Source organism: Sceloporus occidentalis, unplaced genomic scaffold, assembly GCF_023333645.1.
Source record: "Sceloporus occidentalis isolate IW3139 unplaced genomic scaffold, rSceOcc1.0.p SCAF_11, whole genome shotgun sequence".
Lineage (NCBI taxonomy): Eukaryota > Metazoa > Chordata > Lepidosauria > Squamata > Phrynosomatidae > Sceloporus > Sceloporus occidentalis.
In genome coordinates this window covers 16369352-16395439 of record NW_028316991.1, presented here as the reverse complement: position 1 = coordinate 16395439, position 26088 = coordinate 16369352, and the positions used below count along the sequence as shown (strand labels likewise).

At 35.9% G+C, this 26088-nt stretch overlaps 1 protein-coding gene across 1 annotated transcript in view; it reads left to right on the top strand.

Annotated features, from left to right (window-relative positions):
• The window catches only part of LOC149305636 (CUB and sushi domain-containing protein 3-like), a 403051-nt gene that overhangs the window by 129252 nt on the left and 247711 nt on the right, over nt 1-26088 (top strand). The window contains exons 7-8 of the mRNA XM_089477264.1: nt 1194-1196; nt 16098-16397. Of these exons, the coding sequence (XP_089333390.1) occupies nt 1194-1196; nt 16098-16397 (303 nt within the window). The remainder of the gene's footprint in view (nt 1-1193; nt 1197-16097; nt 16398-26088) is intronic.

The following is a 26088-nucleotide window of genomic DNA, read 5'->3' as shown; positions in this document are numbered from 1 at the left end:
CATGCAATATTTTTGTGTCTGTATATCCGTTTCCTCATTTCACATTCTGTTAGAGTAGGTGTCTTGTTGTTTTGTATGCATTAATTGAATACTAAACAAAAATGGAAAAAAATAAGTTTTATATAATAGAATGTGCAACAATACAGCCAATGAAAATGTTACTGTATTTAGACTAAATATTTACTGATGTGACCAATTAGAGCTGTGTAAAATTTTATTAAGGAATATTTTGCCAAATAACTAATAAAACTATATTATTTTCACTACTTATTTCTACCATATTTTTTATCTCATTATTTTTTTGTGTGTGTGTTCGGTGACATTTCTCATGATTGAATAAACAATGCAGAAAAAGTGTATTGCATTTCGTCTAACGTATTTGACCTGAAGATAAGGATCATTATAAATAATAATTTGGGAGACATACTGTACAAACTTTGTACTATTAGGATAATATTAGCACAAAAAATATAGAAATATTTGTTCCAATAATCTGAGAACTCTTAAGTGCCTACGTCTCATACCCTCCAGACTTTTTAATACTTTTTTTTTAAAAAAAACCAAAAACATAGACACAAAATGTTAATGCATAGAAAACCTATGAGCATGAGATGGATTCTGTAAAATTATAAATGCTTCAAGTAGTCTCCCAAATGTTTTTCAATAGAGTGGTTCTCCTGCCCCTCCGTACCATGCCAACTCACCACTGCCCTCCAGCTTGCATAAAGGGCATGCTTATTGCCATAAGTGCCAGGAACTATTGTCATATGTTGGTGCTAGCCCCAAACTCCTTTAATTTGTATTGGTTTAGGAGGTGAAATGGGTGAGAAGTTGGTGTGCCGTGACCCTAGAGCCAAAAAAGAGGTGCTTTACCTGGAGGCTCTGGGCAAACCCCAGATAGTTTCCATGTATGATTGTGTTGTTACCATACCTGGGTGCACTTTGGATTTTCCCCAAATGCTGTGGGCATCAAATCATTTAACTTTGCCCATTTTTACCCTGGCTTTATTTCTCTTATTCCCTCTCATGCTTATTGGTTGCTAGTCCTACTTCTGTGCACAGCTAGCCTTGTCTCCCCAACTCATTTGCCCCTTCTACCCCTCGTTATTAAAAATTAAAATCTGAAAAACTATTCCTGGAATGTCCTTATAAATGGCTTTTACACTATATATGTGTATGTTTTGAATGGTTAGGTAGTTTGGAGGTTCTCACAATGAAGCCGAGTAACCTTTTGCTTTTTTTTTTATTTTTTTTTACTCATATTCTTTGATAGTTTGATTATATCTTACTAACTGGTCATTTATGCCTTTTACTTTGACATGTGACCTAATCTAACTCAGTATTCTGTACATATTTACTGGGACTTACATCTATTGTTCCAGTATATGGACCTACCAAAATGAAAAATGGGTATATAACACATCTACTCAATATATTTTTTAAAAAAGACAAAAAATCGAGTATTAATAATAATTTTTTGTTATAGCTAGAAACCCAAAATACCAAATTAATATTTGGGGCAACATATTACAATCCAATATTTAAACCAGTATACTATATTATACATAAACAATTAAGTTTGTGGTTTTGGCCGCAATTACAGTCATGGTAGATGAGAAACTTCATTTAATTGGAAAACTTTCACAAGTAAAATAACAGAAAATATTTAGTGTAATAAACCTCAATGTCATTAGTATACAAACTTCCCTGCTGTCTTTGAATTATCTTTTCAAAACACTGAGTATCATTGGAATTAAACTGAAGTAGCCAGCATTTTAGGGCTCGAACAATTTACTGCACAAATTGCATCATTAGGTTTCTCCTGGTCTTAAAGCCACCTTGTTTTGGAGACTGGAATCTATCAGAGAGGCTCATTTTACTATGTATAGTTTATTAGTGACAGTCTATAACCATATCTATTACTTATTATATTGTTTCTTTTACTTAATAAACATGCAGTTAATTCTTATGTTTAGTATTGCAAAGCTTTTGAAAACCCCTTGGAGAACTTTCAAGATCAAGCTTTGGTTTGTTTTCTACTGCTGAACATACTTTTCATGACGTGAGATGTAACAAAAATGTACCATCCATTACTTTGTTCAAAGTGTTATTCCAACTGGCTATCTGGCTAGTGGTCGCACACTCTCCAGATCTACCTCTCTAGCAGCAGATTGGGTGCTGCGGCGTGCAAACAATGGCTGGAAATGCTTGGCTGCCGATTTATAGTGCCAGAGCCACTTTGAGAGGGCCATCAAGGATAAGTAAAATGCCTGTACTTAGAAACCAGTGTGTTTGACAGCTCTTATAGAAGTAATTCTGTGAGGGAGCTATCAAAAACAATCAATACAAATAATAATAATAATTAGCGCCTATGGGCAATTTTGTTTTGCAAGACATTAAAATAGGTTCTTTCATCAGCAACAGCGATAAGCCAAGAAGAAGCACCTTTTATAAAGACGGAACTCCATGTGCTGACTGCATGGATTCAAGTCTAAATGACAAATGTCCCCATTTCCCAGAATGTAAAAGAAGTATTGAACAATTTCCAGCAGATTTATCATCACATGACCTACTTAACATGTTTTGCACTGCAGATTTAGTCAATGCTCAGTGAATGTTTTGTTTCATAGCCAGACAAATTCCCTTATGGTCCTTGAAAAGTTGATCATAAAGAACAGCAAAAAAGAAATGCATAAATATTAAAAAATTACATTTTTTATGATCAGTGATTCTTATGGATCCTGTTCATAACTAATTTCTATCAGTTTTATTATTATTTATTAAATAGCTAAATATCTTATTTTTTATTTTAACCCCCCTCTGCATAGCATCGGAAGTCCATATAATCAAGTCTAACAGTTGCGACAATTCCATTTTGATAACGAGCACAACTGTCTCGGTTCCCAAGGGGCATCCGTGATATGTATGTGAGTTTTGAAAAATAGGTATGGTGATAATCTTATAGACCAAGGGAAGTAAAATAGCTGCCAGTGTGCCTATATGACAATTATTAACATTTCCTACAGAAAGGGTTTTTATTTTGGGTTCAGTACTGTATGAAAAATATGTCGGTCATATTGCCTCTAGGATATTGAGTATAATATACCATGCTACAAATTACTAGCAACCATAAGGATTTTTTTTGGGAAAAATAAAGAAATTATAGCAATTTCTTTCCTGACCGTGAATCATGAAGGTGAAGTGTTGCATGTTGATAAGAACATATCCCCCTGAGAACTCTCAGTTCATTGTATGTTGAAAGGTTATGAGACTGTTGTTACAGATACTCATGTGCAGAATTTATGATTGTGCATTAGAACATAAAATAGGTCTATTTGTGTCAACATTATAAACAAAAGTATAGTCATTCATCGTAGAAATGCCATTTATTCAGCACTTGGCTTCTTAAGATAGATAATTGGAGAAATGGGGAAGAGATAAAAGCAGAAAGAAGGCAACATCAAGAGAGCTTAAGAGATAACATGGACTATTTATACACATGAAGTAGAGAACCACATGATTTGCATTGATATCAGGCCTTATTACTTAAACAAGCAGAACTTGTCTCTAAGTTTAGGAGCCAGGGAAAGATTTTTTAGGAAAAACCTTGAAAATTTTAGGTGTCAAAATTAAACAGCACTTGAAGAGCAATACAAAATAAATACAAAAAAGTTAACAATAACAGTGCTTCCCCGATACTTTAAAGCGTCCTTACTCTCGAGATGAGAGAGTGAAATGTACCCATACCTAGAAATTTCATAAGGAATACTACAGGGAAGGAGCTAGCCATCCACAGGGGTTGGCAGTCAAGTCAGCACTTCAAGGAATCAACCAAAGGAAAGGAGGAAGGACAGGGGACCAATCACCAACAACCATAACACAATGCTGGCCAATAGACTTGAGGTTTGGCAGATGGACCAGAGTTCCTGATTTACCAAGCTATGCTGGATATGCTGTAGCCCAGGAATCTTTATAGCAGGAGCGATTAACATCCCAACTATTCCATGGCTCATGCTACACATGGAGTGTGAGAATAGAGCAGTCTATTACATTACCCCAAACCCATTCACAACAACACAAAACAGACATTCAAAAACCTAAATTGAACTGCATTTTGTAGAAAAAGGAAACACTGCTGTAAAGTAATTGATTGACATAGTACTATGAGGAGCTCACAAACATATATATCAATTTTAATACATATTTAAATTAGACTTGTGCACCTGGATTTCAAATTTCCAGAATTTTAGTCAATTTAGTGATTCATTTGAACCCCCGTAAACGAGGCCAGAGCCGCTACGAATCAGGCATAAATTAAGCAAAAAGCTAATAATTTTTATCCGAAATTCGTAGGTCCACTCACACTCTCGTTCTCGTTCACTCTCTCTTTTGCGATAAGGCTAGCCATATCTCACACCATGCACTGGTAAATGCAGGTTAGCTCTGCCATAATGTAAAGCAAATCCCAACAAGAATATGAGCTCCAAGTAGCCTCTCTATTATGTTCCCAGGTATGATGAGATTTGCTTGAACATTCTAGCAATTGTGAAATCAGTCTGACTACATATATTGTAGACACATGCTTCTCCATTATTGATTTTGCCATAAAAAATGTGTAGAAACAAAACATGAAATAACCCACAAATAAACACAATCACTTAGAGAACAAAATTATAGTTGCTTATATGGATTATTATATATATATTAGTTTTCTATTCTGAAACTTTGACCAAATTAAGCACTTTACAGCTATATAAAAACCAAATTATGCACAAGTATCTGTATTGATGTGTGTATTGTTTGTATCATTGGTAATGATTGTGACTATATAATTAACTATGCCCTGTGGCTCTTCACAACCTTTACAAATGGAAAATCAGGTCAATGAAACAGCTGTAAATACAACAGTTTCTTGGAGTCAGTTTTCCAATGTGATATTTTTAAAGGAAAGTGAGAAATTATCTCAAATATTTTTTGTCTGAAACAGAACATTAATAATTCTGTAGCTGTTTTTACCAACACATTCTTAAATTAGCCATTTTGCATATACGTTTTGGATAAATAAAGGCAAGTTTACTAATTTTAGGTTGGATTTCTTTCATGTTTGATAATGACCATAACTGGGAACCCTCAGGGTTTGATTCTGAGTCTCAGGGTTCTTGTCTCGATCTCAGAGTGAAAGAACATATTGTCAGCGTCACACAGTCTAGAACTAACTCCTTCCTATTCTACACGGCTGTGGTTATATATATATATATATATATATATATATATATATATATATAATATTGCCAAATGGTGCTTTTGCTGCCAGTATGTTATGGTTGATATCCCTGTTTAACCCCTTTGAGACTTGAAGACCGCGTACCCATTTAAATTTCCTAGTTCCGTACACCTGATTTGCTTCAGAAGCGAAGCTGAGGGGGATTAGCTGTCATGGATCGCAGGGGTCACCCAACGGTCAGTAGCAGCCATCCCCTCGTGATCCCAGCGTTCAGAGCGGCGCTGGATCGTGCATCGTCAATGACGTACCTGGTACGTCCCGGTCTGCTGATGACACGTGACCAGGAAGTACCAGGTACGTCCCTGTCTTGAAAGGGTTAAATGCAGGTGGATCAATTAAATGTATCTTTAGATAACGCCAAGAGAAGGTTTTCATGAGGACCACTATTAGAGCCATTTATTTATCACATTTGTTAAGGAACTACATAAAATCTTCATGATGGGCTATTAAAGAGTTAATATTTCAAGAGTCTCAGGGTCAGCTAATATAGAAGTTTCCCAGGTATGATAATGACTACTCACAAATGTACTGCGTGTGTTCACACAGTTTGGAATGGATAGATGCATTAGTGCCATGCTGTAAATATTAAAAGCATAATTTTGAGTTTCTGGAGGCTGAGATAAGCATTATTGCTTTCTAATTTCTTTCTTAAGGGCACAATCAACCTTACAGATTAAAATGCCTTTTAAATGGGTTTTATTTCCGAAAACATGCTTTTATTAAAAATAATTACATAATCTGACCATCCTAGGTAAAAATGTAACAGAAAAACATTCTGTAGGACTTTACAACAATTATTTTTTGGTGTTGTGTAGACACCATTATTTAGTTATTTACTTTATCCAAGTATACTAGTCTCATACGCTTTCATGAGACAATTTTATTGTATATTTAATAAATAATATATTTGTTATAAATGATGCTATGCCGTGTTTGAGAGTACTGACATAGGCATAATATTGATCTTGCTAGGTGACTACCGCTGTAACCTTTCCTGCACGGTAGCCACAACACTACCTTCCATGGTATCTAAATACATACGTGTGTATGTATGTATGTATGTATGTATATATATATATATATATATATATATATATATAGTAAAACTACTGAATGAACTTCAGTGATCAGTGTCATGTATGAGTCACCTCTGGCATTTAATATATAAGATTAAAGGTCTTTATCTGTGTGTGAGGAATATGAAATAAGAGTCATTTGAAAATATTCTTGTATCAAGACATACTATGCCATCCTCACAAAAGTGGCCAGAATGTATAAAAGTCATCTAGTCCATGGCCAGGAAAGCAGGTTGTCTGCTGAAAGCTCCGTTATAGCAATGGGACATTCCTTTCTGGCAACTGGAAAGACTGAGGAGATCAATAAGACCTAAGAGAGTGAATTGAGGCTTGCATTCAAAAACAATAATACAATAATACCTGATAAATAAAAACCTGACATCAATGAAAAGTAAGATGAAACTTGATGACATCATGATTCCTTGACAGAAAACCACAATTGTAGTATTGAAGTCTACACCTGCATGGTTAGACCCAATAATCTAGATGACTTCACATGTAGGTGTAGAATTCCATAACCTATATGGAAGTTGTCTGATAGAGGTAGTAACCAATAGCTTCAGCAGCTAATTTTTCCAAAGGAAAATACGCATAATGGTCATGGGCAAGCAGAAGTCTTGGACATTCTAAATATAAGTAGATAGCCCAAAAGGATGGAAATAACTCAAGAAACCAACTGGCAAAACCAAGATAAGACTAACAAGACAAATTAGTAAAGGACTGACTGAAAACCATGAGTATTGCACCAAGGATATACTTTAACAAACAGAAAGTAAGCAACAATGGGCTCCAGGAAAACTCAAGTCAAACAAGAGAACACTTCTAAGAATAGAACCTGAGTGAATGAAGATTAAAGAACAAAAGGTGGATCAGGGTAACATCAATCAGGATGGAAACTCATGTAAAATCACATCTCCCTGTTGAATCTACACATTGAGAGTTTCAAAATCAAAGATAAATATTGTCAGAACAAATGATTTCATTATTTCGTCCTCTTTGGCTCTGTGTTCCACCATATTGAGGGCATCTTTGATCCTACAAATTTCTGAAAATGGCCTTTTAGATGAGAGTGGTTAAAATAATTAATGAAAATGCACATGGATGCCAATTAGAATAAAAATACATCAATAAATAGTCATGTCGATGAAATTTATGAACATAGTTAAGTCTGTATAACTAAAAATAGTGTTACCGCAATGTATCATGTACAGCCATAGAAAGAATGATATCGTATTAAACAAACAACCATCGTTAGCTGGAAGCAAAATGCGGATAAACATTCAGATATCATTTCAAAGCAAACTCTTAAAACATTCTACAATAAATTAGTTACACCGTTTTGTGTTATTTGGATCAATGGCTAACAAAGCAGAAAGAAAGAAGAAAAGGTCACAGGTTTACTTTTAATTAATTACATTTTATTTTTTAAGCTGTAGGCATTAGGGTCATTTTCTTCAAATGAAATTGGAGAGGGATATAAGTAGAAAGTTTGAAAAGGGTTCTTATACTTTTTTAGCAACCAGTGGGCCAATTAGCTATGACGATAGGACAACTTTTTTTTATCTTCCTGCCATATTAATCAAAGGGTTAACTGATATATTCCTATGGATTTTAAAAACAGCATAAATATTGCTGCAATTCCTTATAAAATTAGCTTCACCATACCACTTCCCTAACTTCATTATATTTTCTAAATTATTTAAATTTTTGAATAATAATTCCCCCTTCTGGTGTTAACCTTTCTTTTAATGTAAAAGGTAATTGCCACTTCTGAAATAAAACTAGAATTGAATCCTGGGGTGATATAGTTGGGGACTGTACTTTTATTAACCCTGCATTATCATGCACAGGGTGGGAAAAAGAAGGCAGCAATCATCACCTCTCTAGTGTTAATAGAGGCTCCTAGTAACCCATATTTAATTTGTTTTATTTTTTTGGTTTATTTTATATTATATCCCTAGACGGAAGGGGGACTTGGTTACTAACATTTTGCAAGTTTTGTGCAAGGGCATGGGAATTTTTATGCAGCTCACATGCCCTCGTGTTAATTTGCATTTTAGGGAATATGCTAATTTTTTTCTGAGTCTTAGTAGGCAAGGACACGTGAACTGTTTTGTCCAGTTAACCCTTGAACAGACCCGATAGTTTGTGTAAAAGCATTTCATTATTCAATAAGGCTGCTATTACAAATACATTAGTGCAACATGGTGGCTCTTATACCACAAGACTTATAATTAAAGTTTTTATGTGATTGCTTAAAAGTAACAACACTATGTTGTATATAAATATAAGAGATAATATCAGATATAATATAATATCACATTCAAATGCATACAGACTTTGAAACCAGCCTGGAAAGTTAGATTACCATTATATTCTAAACATAAGGGATATGTTATTGAAAGGAACTCATCAGGGTCGGACGGGGGATGACAATTTAAACATTTCCGATAAAACGTGTGAATTGATTCGGTTTGGATTATATAAATCTAAAATGTGACAGATACTGCAGATACTGCAGTTGGTCAGTTTTTTATTTTCCCGTTTCATTCGGATCCGCTCTGTCTGAAGCTGTTATTCCTTAAAGACTACAAGCTGTTCTTTCACATCACAGCTGCCAAGCAGCATAAGTATGATACATTGTCTTCACAGAACGCACGCTATGTCCTCTGCATCTCCTTTGGACAGTGCTATTGACTATAATGCTTTTTTTCTTTGAAAGATACAGCGTGTTATATGCAACCTACAGCCCTCCTTATTTCATTTTGGGCTTTACAAATGCACAGTTTCAAGATCAAAATTGAGTACTGTACAATTCTTTGCTGAAACACTAGTGTCTCAAGACCTGTGTTGCTCAACTGAAAAATAAAACAATGGAAAACACTGTTTTAAACAAATTTATATTCATCATACATTTTTCTTAAATTTTGAGCACACGGGAAGCATTTACATGTAATAACATCCCCAGCATTTTGTATATTACACTCGTCTCCCATGGTTTAGCTATATAAAAATAAAACACACTTCGGCATCAGGTAGATAAATGTGTAATGGATTGGCTACCAGGCTAAAGTACAACACTTTAATTTTTATTTTCAGCTTCTGGTACTTTTTTAACCCCTTATGTTGTCTTATATAAAAGAACACCTTATCCTATTTTAGACACTAACACTATTCTTTTAGTCCTTTCATTTATGCACATATGTTATTGTTCCATGCCTTCTTTACAGTCTAAATGCCATGGAAACATTAATAAATCCACATTACTTTAAGTATAACAAATACTGAATAGAGGATTTCCACGACAGGGGTTGTTACTTTCAGTACCTCTTTCATGGTCTCAGCTTGATGGCCTGAATTTTTATCTCAGTTAATAAATATGAGCCGATATATCCTATTTTTTGGATTTTTAATTGGTCTAGATGTTCCTCCTGACATTCCTCTCTTTTCGTATCATTAACAAAAAACCATGGCATCTGATCCAAATAACTCATTTAAAATTGCCAAGTAACCTGATTGTCAACTTTTTGCTGTCTTTGTAAATAAACATAGTTTTTTTGTTTGTTTTTTTACTATTACTTTTAGATCATTTCAGAGTCATCTTTTGGAGTAAACTAGGAAACGTGCTGCTAAACAAGCACTATTTTTTTGTGGATTCAGCCTCTGGGTTAATGTAATTGACCCAGCAAGTAACAGGAGATGAGCTGATGGAAGAAAGTAGTTTAGATCAGTTAATAAGGTAATAGAAAAGTTGAAAATAGCTGGGAAGTGGGATTAAATTACCGAGCAACATCTGAACAAGTACAGGAGTCCTAGGGTTAAAGTAGCCAGCATATCAAAATACCCAGGATATGGACAGATGACATAATAATTAATCTGAAGGGTGTATTATCAGCATGATAAAAAGTTAACAAGTAACCACAAATGGTCAGATACAGAGAAGTTTATTCACTAAAGGGATACTTGGCCGGACATTGCCGGAGAGTTGTGGTCGAACACTGCCAGGTTTCTCCAGCAAGATGGCCTGAGCTGGCCTTGTATAATGTATATCCAATGTAAGATCACATATTTAACTATTATATATTATACAGGGCCAGCCAAGCCCTTTCCTGTAGCAGAAGCTAAATGGGGTTGGCCCTTCATCATGAATAGTGAAGTAAAGAAGTTGAAACCACAGCTCTCCTCCAAACTTTCCTGACAATGATCTCTTTAGTGAATAAGCCTTAGAGTATTGAGACAAATGATTTATGATACAGTAAGATGTGAGTCAGAGCTGTGACTGCACATAGAGGAAGACTTTGGGTTCAAAACTACAAGATGTATGTCTTGATGGGCTCTTACCTCTAATGTTTTTGTTTTGTTTAACTGTTATTTTAATCATTCTTTTCAATCGTATTCTTTGTGTGATTATAGGGGTTTATAGATAATTAACTATATCTCAATATATAATTCTTCAAATGACTAGCTAGTTATAATTATGTTGCTTTTTTATATATTGCTATGTCCTTATGTTTCAATATTAGAGAAAATGCTTTGTACCATGAAGCTTCGAAAATACAGCTAACTCCAAGATTTAGAAAATTGTATTCTTTTCCTATGCCTTATCATAAAAATGTGCAGTTAAGTAAACCAGATCCCCTGCACTGGCATACCTTTTTTTGCCAATTTCCAATCAAATCAGAAGGAGAAAATCCAGCTGGTGGCCTGAATTGTGTCTAACTTTACCACTCAGCTGCCCGCTGTGCTAATTTATACAGCTATACAGCAAGATAACCTTTTGTCATCAGAACACTGTAAGGAAGAAACAGCAAAAAGAAAGAGAAAACATTTCAAACTTCAAAAGTATATTTTTCATAAACTAATATTTAAAAAGATAGTTTTATATATGAAAACCTTGTAGACCACATATGTCATTAATTATGCTTGCATATAGATTAACATAGTCAAAACTGTATTGTCACACTCATTCATTTTCTTTACAATTTAATATATACACTGAGAGATGTAGCTTCGACTCACGGGCCAGGCTCAGCTCAGTTTCTCAATTAAATAAAACACCATCACACAATATGGGTTTGAAAAGGCCACAGCCGTTTTATTTAACAGTCATTGTCCTGTTAAACCTGAAATAATAAACATAAATGCGTTAACAGAGACAATGACGTAACCAAAACCAACCTAGCTTGCCAAGTTATCCAGGTACCATACCACACACCAATTTTGGGAGGGGACATACCCGGGTGTCCCAACCCGGACCTGAGGTTCCGAGCACCACTCCTTGCAAGGAACCTCCCACCGTTTATGACTACCAATGATCATACCACCACATTAACCCCTTGGATACCTGGCAAGCCACCGCCCATGACTGGGACTAATGCAACAACACCACTCCACCAACTCAACCACATAAGGGGAGGGAGGATGGGACAAACAACACCAGGCAAGGTTAAACTAACATGCCTCCTTACCCCTGTGATCACCAAACTTAAATATCCTCCTACCAAAACTCCTCCCCTAAATTCCACAATTCCTGCCTTAGCCCAGCCCTGCTCAGCACTCTGTCAGGGCCCACTCTAGTCCATTCTGGCCCCTGTGGGCTTCATTACCACTGTGTCCACAAAACATCACTGGCGTAGCTACAGGGTGTACGGGCCTCTGTCTCCTCCTACTGGTTGAAAATTGGTTAGAAAGGACTAGTCCAGGTCGGAAGGGCCCATTGTAAACTATTTTGAACTGGCATGAGGGTCCAGAACTGGCCTCTAAGGCACACCAATAGAGCTCAGTAGGGGAGAGGAACAAATGCCAGAGAAGGAGTCCCTAAAGTTATGGTCAGAGAGGTTTTGAGCAAGAAAAGATCCATGCCATGGATGCCACACAAATTAAGGGTTTGCAGGAGAAGGGGGTGGTCAACAGTGTCAAAGGCTGCAGAAGATAAGTAAGAAGAAGTGACCTTTGGCTTTAGTGATGAGGAGAATATTACAAAGTTTGGCAAAGGTTGTGTCAGAGTCTTTATTAATATTGATGTTATTTTATTTTTAAGGTTTTCAGCAAAGTCTTGTGCAGAGGCTAAAAAGGGGAAAACAGATGTTCAAGGTACCACTAGCTGGCAGTAGCACCACCAGATTCTGTAGAGCCTAACAATCAGAGTCGGTAGAATAAATTTAAAATCACACATTATAAAAAAAATTGTACAAAAGGAGAAGAGGGCCCTGCTCTTGCAAGCTTACAGTCTAGTCGGTTGAGGGAGAAGCAAAACAATAAGAAAGCACTGCATGGATGGGGATGAGTTAGTCAAGTCAGGATGAGCTGTTGAGGTTGTTGATAGTTCAGATGGCTTAGACAGGATGCTAGCTGAGAGTGTTATGAGGAAAGGTTGTACACTTCTTGAAAAAGGTGGGTTTTCAGGCAGCTTTTGAACGTTGCGGATGAGGGAGAAAGTCTAATAGAACAAGGAAGGGAATTCCAGAGAAGGGGTAGGATGAGTGAAATCGTGGATGCTGGACTGGGAAATGGTTGGAAAGGTGGAGAACTGAAGTAAAGGAATATAGCATTAATTTTTTTGTGTACAAAAGTTGTTCCATAAACATGACTTCCTCCACAGAGGCTCAGCAGTATGTGAGAACACTTTTGGAGGTGGTGGGAACCAACATAAAGGGTTAGTAAGGTTCTGATAAAAGGGGTTTGAGGATGCATTACTGGGCCTGAAGTCTCAACTACCCACCACTCCCTTTTCTCTTTTTCCCTCCTTTTTCTATATCACATCTCTCCCAGTTTACTTTATCTCTCATCCTGTTTTACTTTATATCTCTTTACTCCCTACATCTCCCCTTTCTCTTATCTCTCCCATTTTTCTTTATCTCATCTCTCCCTTTTATCTTGATATCTCCTCCTCCTCTTTCACTTTCTCTCCTTTTTCTCCCTATCTCTCCACTTTCTCTCCATTCCCTCTTTTCTCATTACCTCTCCCACTTTCACCATCTCCTTTTATCTGATCTCTCCCCTTTCTCTTTACCTCTTTTCTTTCTCATTCCTTCTCATTATCATTAATCCTCATTACTTTATTTATTTTACTCCATACATCTTCCCTTTTTATTTATCTTTTCCCCATCTCTCTTCTTTTTTCACATTACCCCTTCTTCTTACTACCTCTTGCCTTTTTCTCAATCTCGCTTCTTTCTCATCTTCCCCTTCTCACTTTCTCTCCCCTTTCTCTCTCCTCCTCATTATCTCTCCCCTATATCGTTCTCGTTATCTCTGCATTTTCTTGTGATCCATTCTATATGATCTTTCTCCTTTCTCCCCATCTCTTACCTTTTTCAATACCTGTTGTCGGAAAGCAAGGTCATACATACCTTTGTCTCTGTGCTCCATTGCCTGTTGGCGCGGCTTCAGCATCTATAGATGGTACTCATCGCAAGGAAGCAATGAAATGGAACAGACCTTGTGCTCCCTTTATTTTGGGTCAGTTTTTGGTTGATCTCCCCAACCAGCTGTGTCCCTACAGCGGCTGCAGTTCAGTCTGATCGCACAGGTCTCGCATCCCTAAGGCCAGGCCTGGGTATCACCACCACTGATTGTGTCACTCGGCTCTGTGCGTACCTGTCTAACCCCCAAATGATGCCACTGAGATGGGGCTAGATGCTCATACAAGTGGGTGAGGAGTAAGTAGAAACTCACCTGGAGACCCACAGAAGCAGTGCTTTAGGGTGAGATCCAGAGAGTTCCCAGGTATACCTACAAGCAGTGTAACTATTCTAACTTAGGCTGACTAGTCCTGTTGGACATTCATGCTTCTTTTACCGCCACTGTTCAATTTGCTGGTTAAAAGCGAGGTCACAGATCTCCTAAACCAAACCAATAACAATATGCAATTCGGCCAAATTGGCTCAGTCCTCTTTAATTTCCTTCTTCTGCATGTCCTTAATAAATACTGATCCTGGCTTAGTCCTAGGTCAATGCAGGAGATAATTACAAGCTTATTTTCCATTTATATCCTAAATGCAAATAAACTGTATTTAGCACCTGAGATTGACCAGATAGAATGGTTGCAAATACCATAATGATTAACTTATATGCAGGTTTACATTGCTGACAAAGATCTGGACATGAAAGTTACAAGGCATCAATGGCTAAATGAGGAAAATACGCCTCATTAACTGAGACAGCCGAAGAGACATATGTGCGTTGTTCTGCCTGTGATACTGATCATTAGTATCTGTTACCTTAGAGTATGACAAAATTATGTATAGTTTTCATATGTGCTTTATAAATCTCATAAAATACCAATATTCTTATATACTGTAGGTAGTAATGCAAAGATAATTTGTTTGGAGAGTTTTAAAAGTCAAACGCATTCTAATTTTTACATGTAGTATCTATGGCAACCCTAACAAAAGAAATATATTTGAGAATTCTTGGAAACAGGAATTGAGTGAATAGGTTTGGCATTTGGTTTTTATTTGATGTCATAATATGTGCTAGTCATATTGCAATGTAGACTGCACAATGCGTTGGATTCGATGGTGGAGGTAAATCAATTACAGATAATAGTGTAGATTGCAATGAACAAAAAATGCGTTAAGAATACAGTGATACATTTTATCGCTGTTAATGAATCTTAGCCATCATATGTCCGTTTTTGTCTCATTTCTTTTTACTGAATGAGGACCCTATTCAATGGCATGTCTAGTTTTTTGACTGCTACAGGAAAAATGAACAAGCACTACATTATAGTAGCCATAATTTCTACTCCAAACGCACACAGTCAAGGAGCATGTGCTTACTGCTTAACCCCAAGTACAAGCTAATTTTACTCGTTACCTTCTCACAACAAATGCTATGTGGAATTAAGATGTACCGCTTATCAAATCAGATCAAAGCAAACCTCTAGACCACCAATATAGATCAAAGTGATCGAGCAATTAACAATTATTCATATTATTTTTAGTATAATTAATATATTAATAATTGCCTGGATGTCATTCATATTTGAGACTAAAATGTGGTTTCCATCTAGAAATGTTTTCCATCTAGAAAATTTAACTAAATTTAACAGGAGCTAATTTTGTATGGACCTCATTGAATCAATTAGGTGCATGTACGTATTTCCATTAGTTTTAATTGTAGAAAGTTGTCTAGGTTGTTGTCTAGATTCTACCCCATAGAATTTGACCATCCATTGTATATCTCCATTGTAAACAATTAATTGGGCTGTTTACTGTCCCTGACACGTCCCTCTTAAGAAGAATGTGAGAACTTTAATATGCATTCTTCCAAAACCAAAAAGAGCACTTACCACAACAGATGGTTCAATGTTCTGCAGAGTGAAACACAGGTATCATATACTCATATCAAATATTATCTTTTAGAGGCTGACAGCAATGCAGAATTTCAGAATACCACTTTTTAGGATGTGTTGGTTGAAATGAAAATACTTAACCTTTTTCTACCAGTAATGACCTAAAATTATACAGGTACATGTATAATACAGACAAGCTTATGGATCATGCCTGACAGGTTCCCTAGTCAAATATGCAATTATCGGTGATTTAAATAGAATGTCTTCAGAGATTTTTCACTTGATCAGCATTGTAATGGATAAAGTTGTCTTTTTGTCTGCATACCATTTATCTTCATTTAAATATACTTTGAAAAGTCTTTTTTTAGTAAACTGAACAGGAAAATGCAAAAATTCAAAAGAAAAAAGTTAGCATCCAGTGCCACTATGTGTCCCACAGGTTCCACTTTGACCAAAGCTACTTCCACCGGTGAGTTGGAGGAGCATATTGAAGCTACTCCTCGTGCTGTAACACTTTCAGTCACTTCTGCTGATATTACTGCATCCTGTTTAACTGCTACCCCCAACACAAGCATTTCTGAAGAGTTCTCTGTGAAAGCTGTAGAACACGTCTTGGAACCAAGCACATCCAAGGACCTGGAGTCTTCTCCAACAACACAAACACAAAGTTCTCGAAGACGGCCAAGAAATTCTGTACAGATAGAAAGAACTAAAGAGCTTGCAGGTGTTACTCATAGAGGTATCTATGTTATTTTATTTGTGACCCTTTGAAAGTAGTCAGTTCTATAAATACATTTTATAGGCCATGGTCACTTGTCACTTGTCATATCATGGCTAAAACCAGAACATCCTACTTAAAATTATATTTTCAAATAATAAACCATTTTACAACTGCGATTGACTATAATCAAAGCACATACATTTGATTTATGTTAATGAAAAATAAGTATCCATCATAATAATAAAAAGTTTGATAAAATAAACTAGACAAACACAGACATGAAATGACAACACAGTCAATGACAATGGCCATGATTATGAAAATAGCTGCCTTCAAAAAATGTTTTTGTGTTTTTCAATACTTCCCTAATAGCTCACAAATATTTATCTAAATTACAGGTACTTGCATTATTATGGTGCACATTATGCTCTTTGTCTCATGTTACCTCCAGAAATAGAAATGTCATTATTTTAACGAACAAACTTTTATTGCAAAGAATTTACCTTTTTAATCATGAAGCGATTCTAGAAAATAATAAATGTATAGCTTCTGAGAATAAGATGACCAGGTCTTTCAAATAGGTTATAATGTTCCTCCTTATGATCATAAGAAACTTTGTCAATTATGTTATTTCAAAAATGGAAGTTATTGACGGCATATCTTACAGGACAATAGAAAAATATATATATTTTTTTTAAACATTTGTGTTGACATCTCATGTCTGATACAGGTAACCTAATACAATACAGACCAGCTCTTCAAGGATTTGTTCTTCTTACTTATACTGCAAGGTTTTTCATAATTCTGTGATTATTTTGGAAAATATTTTCATTTGAGAAAACCCAATATTTTTTTTATAATAGATTTTGATTATTAGCAAATAAAACGCCTTAAAAAGTATGAGTTAATGTGATTAAGGTAAAATTAACTATTATGATGATTTCTACAAGCATCATCAAGTGATCACAGCAATCTAGGCAACTTTACAGAACATATTTTGGCAACAACGTGTCTGTAAATTAGTTTACAAGTTTGGCGAGAGGTAAATTACCTTTTTTAATTACCTTAAAATCAGAAAGGACACAAAATCTTTTGTTATCATCATGTCACCTCTGCTGCAGTTAGAAACTTTATAGAAATTGCACTTATTAATTACATACATACACAGATACCCACGCATATATTATATACATACTCATATAATATTGATATATCTATATAGATAGATAGATAGAGGTCTAGTATAATGTGGCCATAACATTGATATTTAAATGTACTAAGTGATTTGAAGTCCTATAATTTCCTCAATTTTGCACATTAGTTTTCATTTGTATTTACAAAAAAGCAGATAATGACAAATCAGCATCTATTATTTTTTGGAGCATCAGCAGATTCTGTAGCACAATTACAACTAAAGATGATACAAAAGGAATAGGCATGTGCTTGTATTTTTGTGTCCTTTCTCACAATTTTACTATTGTGATATTCCACTTAGAGCTAAAGTGGCAAGTTTGTGTGACCAGACTATCTTATTTTAAATAAAATAATAGTAATAATCATAATAATAATGCTGGTTAAATACTAAACTGCTCCGATCTTTTGCCATTCCAGTGTTCTTAGTAATTATGTGAAATTATTTTCCAACGTCCCTTAGTAATAAAAAGTATACTTCTCTTAAGTTATTAACAATTTTTCTAAGACAATTTCAGATTACAAGTTATTTTGAATGTTGTTGTAGGGAATGGGTTTTTATATAAATGATTTGATCTTTGAAAGTCTGGAATGTTTATCTCCAATATAGGATAGTCAATGTCTAGATTTATCTATCCATTAGACCTATTAAAAAGCAAAGACATTTTATTTCTAGCATAATAAAGATCACTGAGCCCCACAAAAGTCCCAATTGCCATTCATTGATAACAATGAGACAGTGTTTTGCAAACCTTAATGAGCGTGTAGCGTATTTTTTATATGAACTGAGTCGAGTGGTCAGTTGAGTTAAGAGTAAACTCGACCAAGTAGACTCAACTCCAGTTGTGTGCAACATTATAGTTTGTGAACTAGGGTTCCAACTCACATTTGACATTGCACTGATAGGACTTGGCTATAGTGAATGTTGTCCAACTCGAGCAAGTTTGCTGATGCCAACTGTTAGTGAATAGACCCCTTTGACTTTCAGGACTTGTCTAATTAAACTTTTTTTGAACTATATCCCCGTTATACATATATATATATATATATATTTCATGTTAAGCGCTGCGTAAATTGTTAAGCGCTGCGTAAATTGTTGGCGCTATATAAATAAAAGATAATAATAATAATGTGTGTGTGTAACAAATCTGAATATCATGAGTATGAGTAATATAGATCCAAATTTGCAGATACTGAAATCAGTTTGATCTTACGACATTTAATAGTACAGAAACAATTCAAAAGATTTGTCAAAATTCATGTAAAATAATTCCATTTATATCATTTTATCTCATAAACCTTAAAAAATTACATTTTCTTTCTAAAAATATCAATCAACAAGAGGTAAGCTTTGCATTTAAACTTATAGGATATACCAGCAAGCGACCCTATCTTTTTTAATTTTATTTTAATGTCTCCCTTGCCTTGAATGATAACTTGAGAACAACAACCCTACTATGGATACTTTCGAAAGTGGGGGGAGTTTATTTTGTTTCCATAAACTCCCTTTATCTGCAGACCTGGACGATGCCGTTGCTGTCAGTCATGTTATATCTTGGGTGACCTTCCATGCTCAAACACCACACTGAACTGATTCTATATAACATGCTAATGTGTTTCATTAGTCAGAGTGTCCAACTGGGTGACTAAAACTGAGCCACTCTGTTGTTTACCATAGACAGTATGATAAGGAGTCAAGATGTTTGTCTAGTAGATTGGGCTAAGATAACAGAGCTAGAACATATAAAAATTGCTAATATATATCTGTCTGAAAACTTTTTTTATGCAAAAACTAATAAATAAAACAGCACAACATTTTTGAAAACATATGTTTAATCTGATACTAGTAAAAAATGTTGGAAGATCCCTTTACTTTACACTAGAAATTATATTTCTATTTAAATACATTTATATTGTATATGTTCTGGCTTTATCACTTTAGTTTTTTTGAAGCATCGCTTTTCTCTACAGGAGACGACGTATAAATTATTAAAGCGTTTGAGTACTTGACCGGTTTCAGTAGAAACTGGCAAAATCTACCTTTGCAATGTATTGAAAAACCAAAAAATGTTATTTCATTATTTTATGTCAGTGTTTTGCAGATGTTTTCGAACAAAATATTAATTTATACACATCCAATTTTAGTAATTCATTTAACATCATAACTCACCCAAGGGACATATGTACCACATATAAAACTCTCTTCGTGCCGTTACTAAGACTTGTGGTATACACATTTTGGAAATCTTAATATCCAAATATCAAAAAAATAATTAGGGGGTAACTTTCTTTATTTCTGCTACATTTTTGGTCCTATTTTTAATACAAGTACTCATTTTTCATATATAGTTTTATTTTTTAGTAAGTGTATTTGGATGACAGGTCTACCTTAATCTTCCCTTGGAATTTTTTTACAAGGAATTATCATGTTGTTCATGCCCACAGTTAACATAGTTTACTGGCTAAAACGTGTCAGGATCATCCAAAACTGTACCGGGGATATAAATTGACCCTGGCTTCATAAGGCTAGTGGCTAATAAACAACATGCGTGTGCGCAGCATGTGGATGTGTGGATCCATATTAGACATCTGGATCTGCCAAGTCAGCGACAGTAAAGGTAAGTGACCGGCGAAAACTGGCACTGGCCCATCAAACATTTTCCTGGGTATATAGCTTGTCATGGGCTGAAAAGATCTAAATATTCTATAAGAAGAGGCCATATTTTAAAATTAGAAAGTCATGGACTTAGGTATGCAGTTTGAAAGTATTTTTAAAGAAACAAAAAAATAGCTATTCAGCAGAAATGCATAGGTTAAACCAGTAATGCATGAGACAGACAAAAGGCTATCATGAACATAACAATAAGCCAAGGAGCAAATCAGGACGTTAGTGTCATCTGATGAGGTTTATTAGTCTTAGAGATGTTAGTATTTGTTATATGTTATTTGTTATATGTTAATGTTTGTTCTGCAAATACAGAGAATATTCAGGAAATATATTAAAAAAAAAAAGGTGAACCAACCTTGATCTTCTCAAAATTGGCCATTGCTGGTTTTCTATAGGGGGTAAGCTGATTGCCCAACTGCTTTGATGGACAGGTTTGTAAGCATAACAACCAAAGGAGATTGCTGCCTTTCCATGTGTACATTGACCTCATCGAGCATCAGTGACATCATATGTCATTTCAAATCACAACATTACACAGTAAGCATTTTTTGCTGTTATTTGAAATCCCTCTGTGTATGGGTGAAAGCTGGGAAACTAGTCAATTCATGCTAAACAAACTATTTGACAGCTAGAGTTAGAGAAGTACTTGTTATTGTTCAGATAATTTTATCTCCGTCCAGAAATAATTACTTAAATATATTTTCTTTATGTGTAGTGCTAAACAAAGGAACATTATTTTATTTTGTAGCAAATCATTCTTATCACCTGGAGAGAAAAGCTTTTAGTTTTTGGTGTTGAAGGATAGCATGTCAGACTTAACACCATTAATAATAATAATGTACACGTGAGGAATGTTTGCCTTGAAATACTAAATATAGAGCCAATGCAGAAAATGTTAATTTGACAGAATGAAATCTTGTGAAATTTTTTTTGATAAGGAACAAACATTAAAAAAGTGCCTTAGCCAATTATTAATTTGCTAGACATAAGATCCACTTTATCATCCTATGATAAAACAAATTATTCACTTTAGCGTCCATATCTTCTTTGGATGCTAACTTAGATTCTACTGAGTTAACAAGTTTTGAAACATACTTAGTCAACCCAGTGGTATATTTTAACCAGGATGATATTTTACTTAGTAGAAGTGGGCAAGCAGGCTAGTGGGCATGGAAAAAGCCATGCTTGTGCCAAGCCAGACCTCAGATGCCCACACCATAAAAGAAGATCTTGTATTTTATTTTCATAGGGAACAGCTGGTCACCCTTAAAAAGCTTTTATTTAATGTTGTCCTAAGCCTTCCTTTGGTCTTAAGAAATGTTAGCACCACTCATGTCTACTCTAGTAGCGATGTATTACTGAGTAGTGTTATTCCCTCATCAAGTCGACAGCAGCTTTTAATGTAAGTCTTCCTTTTTGAAAGGAGACTGTATCCTGTATAATTAATGTCATATCACAAATAATTCCCAATTCATACAGTCTGATTAGAACTGTCATGAATTTAAAAGACAGTGGCAATCATGGTAGAGTGAATGGGGTGGCTCCAACGAATGATGACTTGAGGTTAATGGAAAGCATAACGATCAAGTGCCATGATGAGAGGAATGGTTTGTGAATAACAGAGATAGTGCTGAGGTTTTAGCAGGGTTACAATGTGTGAAGGGAAATCAATTTGCAGGGACATATTAAATAAATTGAGAAATGAGGTTGAAAATACCCCCCACAGAGTAGAGCAAATGTGTATGAGGAAGATAATATTGGTAACAGAAAGGGTAGAAAGGAGGTATAAAGAAATGATTGAAACAAGACTACATTTGTGTGATAAACCTGCAAAAGTGGTTATCACATAAACCTTCTGTCTTCAGGGAAATACATGAGCAATTTAGAAAATACTTCCTTCCAATGGGGGTTGTACCTATTTTATTAACACAGAATGTAAGTACTTCGAAGTACTATTCTTCCAATGGGTTGATTCCATAGGGGGCTTCATATTATTGTAGAAACATGGCTGCCCACTAAGATCTTCAGCCTCATTACCAACAATAGAGGACGTTGGCTGAGATCAGTAAACCAACCCTGTTACATGTAGTTTAATATGCCACAAAGGTGCAGTTTTGGTTACTTCTCCAAACCTTTATTCTAGGAACAACAGTCCAGGCCTCACTTTAATTATGTGACATAATTTATGTTTTTGGTATATAACACATGTGATATAGTTATCTAAGTGATAATTAACGGAACAGAATAATTTGATCTTACATTTTAAATGTAAGATTACAGTACAGTTAGCCATTAAACAGGATGTGCAGATAGCAAATCGTGACCATAGCTTCGTTCTGTGATGTTTTTCAAATGACCTCCATTTTCCGTAATGCATATTTTACCCGCTGATTTTTATCAGAAATGAATCATATGCACTTTTGCAGTAATCATATTCTGTTTCATAAGTTGAGGTTCTGGTTTCAGTCGCTCAGGGCTTCCCTCAGGGCTTGCAGGACCTGGGGCAAGAAGACTTTATTGCTCTGCTCTCTTTCAGACTTGTGGTCTCTATATAGGTCTGAAGAGAATAGAGCGCTGAATACAACAGTGTTCTGCTTCACGCAACCCGAAGAAACTACAAGCATACTAGAGGAGGGTAAGCTGTGGTATTGTGGCCTTCCTAAGCATGGGACCTTAGGCAATAGCCCACCTCCAGACTGCATAATAATGTGGAAAGTATAGGGAACAATTTTTAAATTGAAGGATACTTGGGGAGACCATCTTAGGGGCCTTACATAGAAGCCACAGTCCAACATTCCAGAGCTCAAGTCCCCAAGCTGTGTCAGTAGGCTTGGAACCTAATACAGTCTGTTTTTACTTAATAGTATATGTTGTAGGTCACCTTTAAAATTTATAACCAGTAAACAGGGTGATTTTTCCAGCACAGAAGGAAGGTCAGCTGTCGAGGGCCCATCCATTTCTCAGGGGCCGATGACTGTGCCAAAGTAAGTCATATGAAGAAAGAACATTGAAGAAAGTTGATGGTTAATAAAGATGAGACTTTGGGGTTTATTGATTTACACAGGAGTTGAAAAGAGAGCAGGGTTTCAACTTGCGGACGAAGATCCAACCCTGATTAGTTTCTCCTGCGAAAACAGCTTGCCTGACAATGTCATAGTCTTACCAACTGGACTCTTCATTGGACAGTAACAGTCCTCAGCAGGAAAAAACTTACAAGTGAAGGCCCTTCATAGAGCAAAATGAAGTCAGTGATCTAAAACCACAACTCGCCTGCAAGTTCTCCTGAAATATTTCTACCTTAGTGAATAAACTTCATGAGTTGAAGATCTTATAAAAGAAAGCATTCAATGCATAATCTTTATTGAAGCCTTTCAGCGACATTAATGATTTCACTCGACACATACTGAGCATGCTCTGTCTCTGTAAGGAGACAATGCATATGATTTTGAATGTTCAGGACCAGACATCTCAGTAGACAACCTTGGCATACGACCACACTACTGTATTATCAAGGTGCCCTGGACCATGTTCCCCACCTACATTTGTACCAACTAACATTTTTATGAGGCATGCCAACTTGGACATCATTCTCCGCTGGTGACCCTCCCAAGTAACATCAGTTCCCTCCCCAAAAAGACTTTTAAAACCCCACCAGTGGTCTTTGTTCCTAAGGGCACAAGGAAATATCTATATCACGCATATTTAGCATATTATTATTATATATTATTATTAAATATTATTAATGCACATTCTTTCAAATCCTCAGCAGTTTGTAGACGAGAACCAATCAGGGCTTCTAGTTTTTTGTTTTGTTTTAATCTCAGGTCTTTAAACCTATTAGTTTGCTATGCAAAAGATTACTAATAGGAATATATATATTATACTAAAAATGCAGATTTTATTCTGATTGTATATCTCTATAGATGTATAAAAAAATGATTGTTTAATGTGTTCAGTTTTCTAAACAATAGAATGTTATCAAGCAGTGTTTTAAAGGAAAGGTAATTGAATAATTGCTATTTGGTATTGAAAAAACTTGGCTGCATTTATAAAAAGATATTCTGCACGAATAAAGTGCAGTAGAGGCAAGTTTATGATGCTGTCCAATTATCTGGCATACTGCTCATTAACATAGCAATCTCTGTTATTGTACAGTGTTTAATTGGGCGGAACGTAAAACCGTATTTACCATTACTTATTGTCACATCATTCCATGTACTAACTACAACATTATAGCTTAATGCTTAAAATCATCTCGCTGTTAAGAAAAAGAGATTGGAATTCTATTAAGCGACAGTGAGTGATTTGCTGGTCTATTCAAAACATTTCTTAAAACCTAAAATGTATTTGGCAAGCATCGCATGTACAAAATGTATTTCATCAGTATTATATTAAATTATTTTGGTGCTTGAAGATAGTTAAAATTAACCCTTAAATTAGGTTTTCAGAGATGAGATGGCAAGGAAGTCTGAAAAACACAACATACTTTTTATGTGGGGGATTCTTTCCCTTGAGATATAGTAATACCCTGGAGCTCTCAAGGTTTGACCTTGAGTCTCAGGGTTTTTGCCCCAATCTCAGGGTCTCGGGGTGAAGGGGTGGATTCTTAGGATCAAAAAGTCTGGCGCTGAATCTTTCCTATTCTACACTGTTGTGATCATATACAAGACTATCAATTCATACATTTGCTCCAAGTATGTTATGGCTGATACAACTGCTTGAATAAAGATGACTGAAGTAAGTGTATCTGTAAAAAATGACAAGTCAAGGTTTCCAGGAGGACTGGTATTGGAGCCATTTGATTAATACATTGGGTGAGTCAGTATGTAGAATCTTCACAATGGGCTATTACAGGGTTAATTTTTCAAGAGTCAGGGTCAGTTCATTTAGAACGTTTAGAAAGTTCCCAGCTATGGTTATAACTAGACTTGGGCACCAGGGGGCTCTTCGTGTTTGACTTCATGCTCGACGAGCCCCCTGCTGGCGACCAATAGAGTCGCTCCTACAGACTATTAAACTCCTGGTGCCGTAACTTGGCCGGGAGAGACCACTGGTTAAATGTCCGCACAAACGACCAATAGAGTTGCTCGTACGGACATACGATAGATAGAACAGGGAGACCAGTGGTCTCTGCCGAACAAGTTGCTGCATTATGATTTTAAAAGTCTGTACGAACGACTCTATTGGTCGCTCATACAGACTTTTAAAATCCTGGTGCCATAACTTGTTGCACGCTTGCACGGCCCTTTAACCTACGGATTTCCATTTAGCCTACCTTATCTTCACGGCATCGCAGGAGTTGACGGATGCGGAAATCCGCAGGTTCGCTGTCAGGAGTTAAAAAGGCCGTGCGAGTGAGCCTACTGGTCACCTGCAGGATCTTCCTCTGGCATCAACCAATTGGTTGATGCCAGAGGAGGTCCCTGTAGGCGACCAATAGGCTCACTCACACTGCCCTGTAACCCCTGATGGCGAACCAGCGGATTTCCGCTTCCGTCAGCTCCCGCGATGCCGTGAAGATAAGGTAGGCTAGATGGGGAAGGGACCTGGGGAGATTAGTAGACAAATTAGATCACGAAGATTCTTGTGTGTGTGTCTTCGTCTTCATCTACGTTTTACCGCCACTGTCTTCTCTTCTTCATGTCTTCGGAACGAAAACGCACTCTTCGTGTTCGTTTTCATGTTCGCCCGAAGACAAATGCACAAGTCTAGTTATAACTGCGTCTGGCACTGAAAAGCATTACTATATTACTTACAATACTTTTTTTTCCCAGCTCTGATGTTCACCAAATGAATAACCAGTTTAATTTATGCAGATTTGCCTTTATTACCCATTAATCCTCATAACTA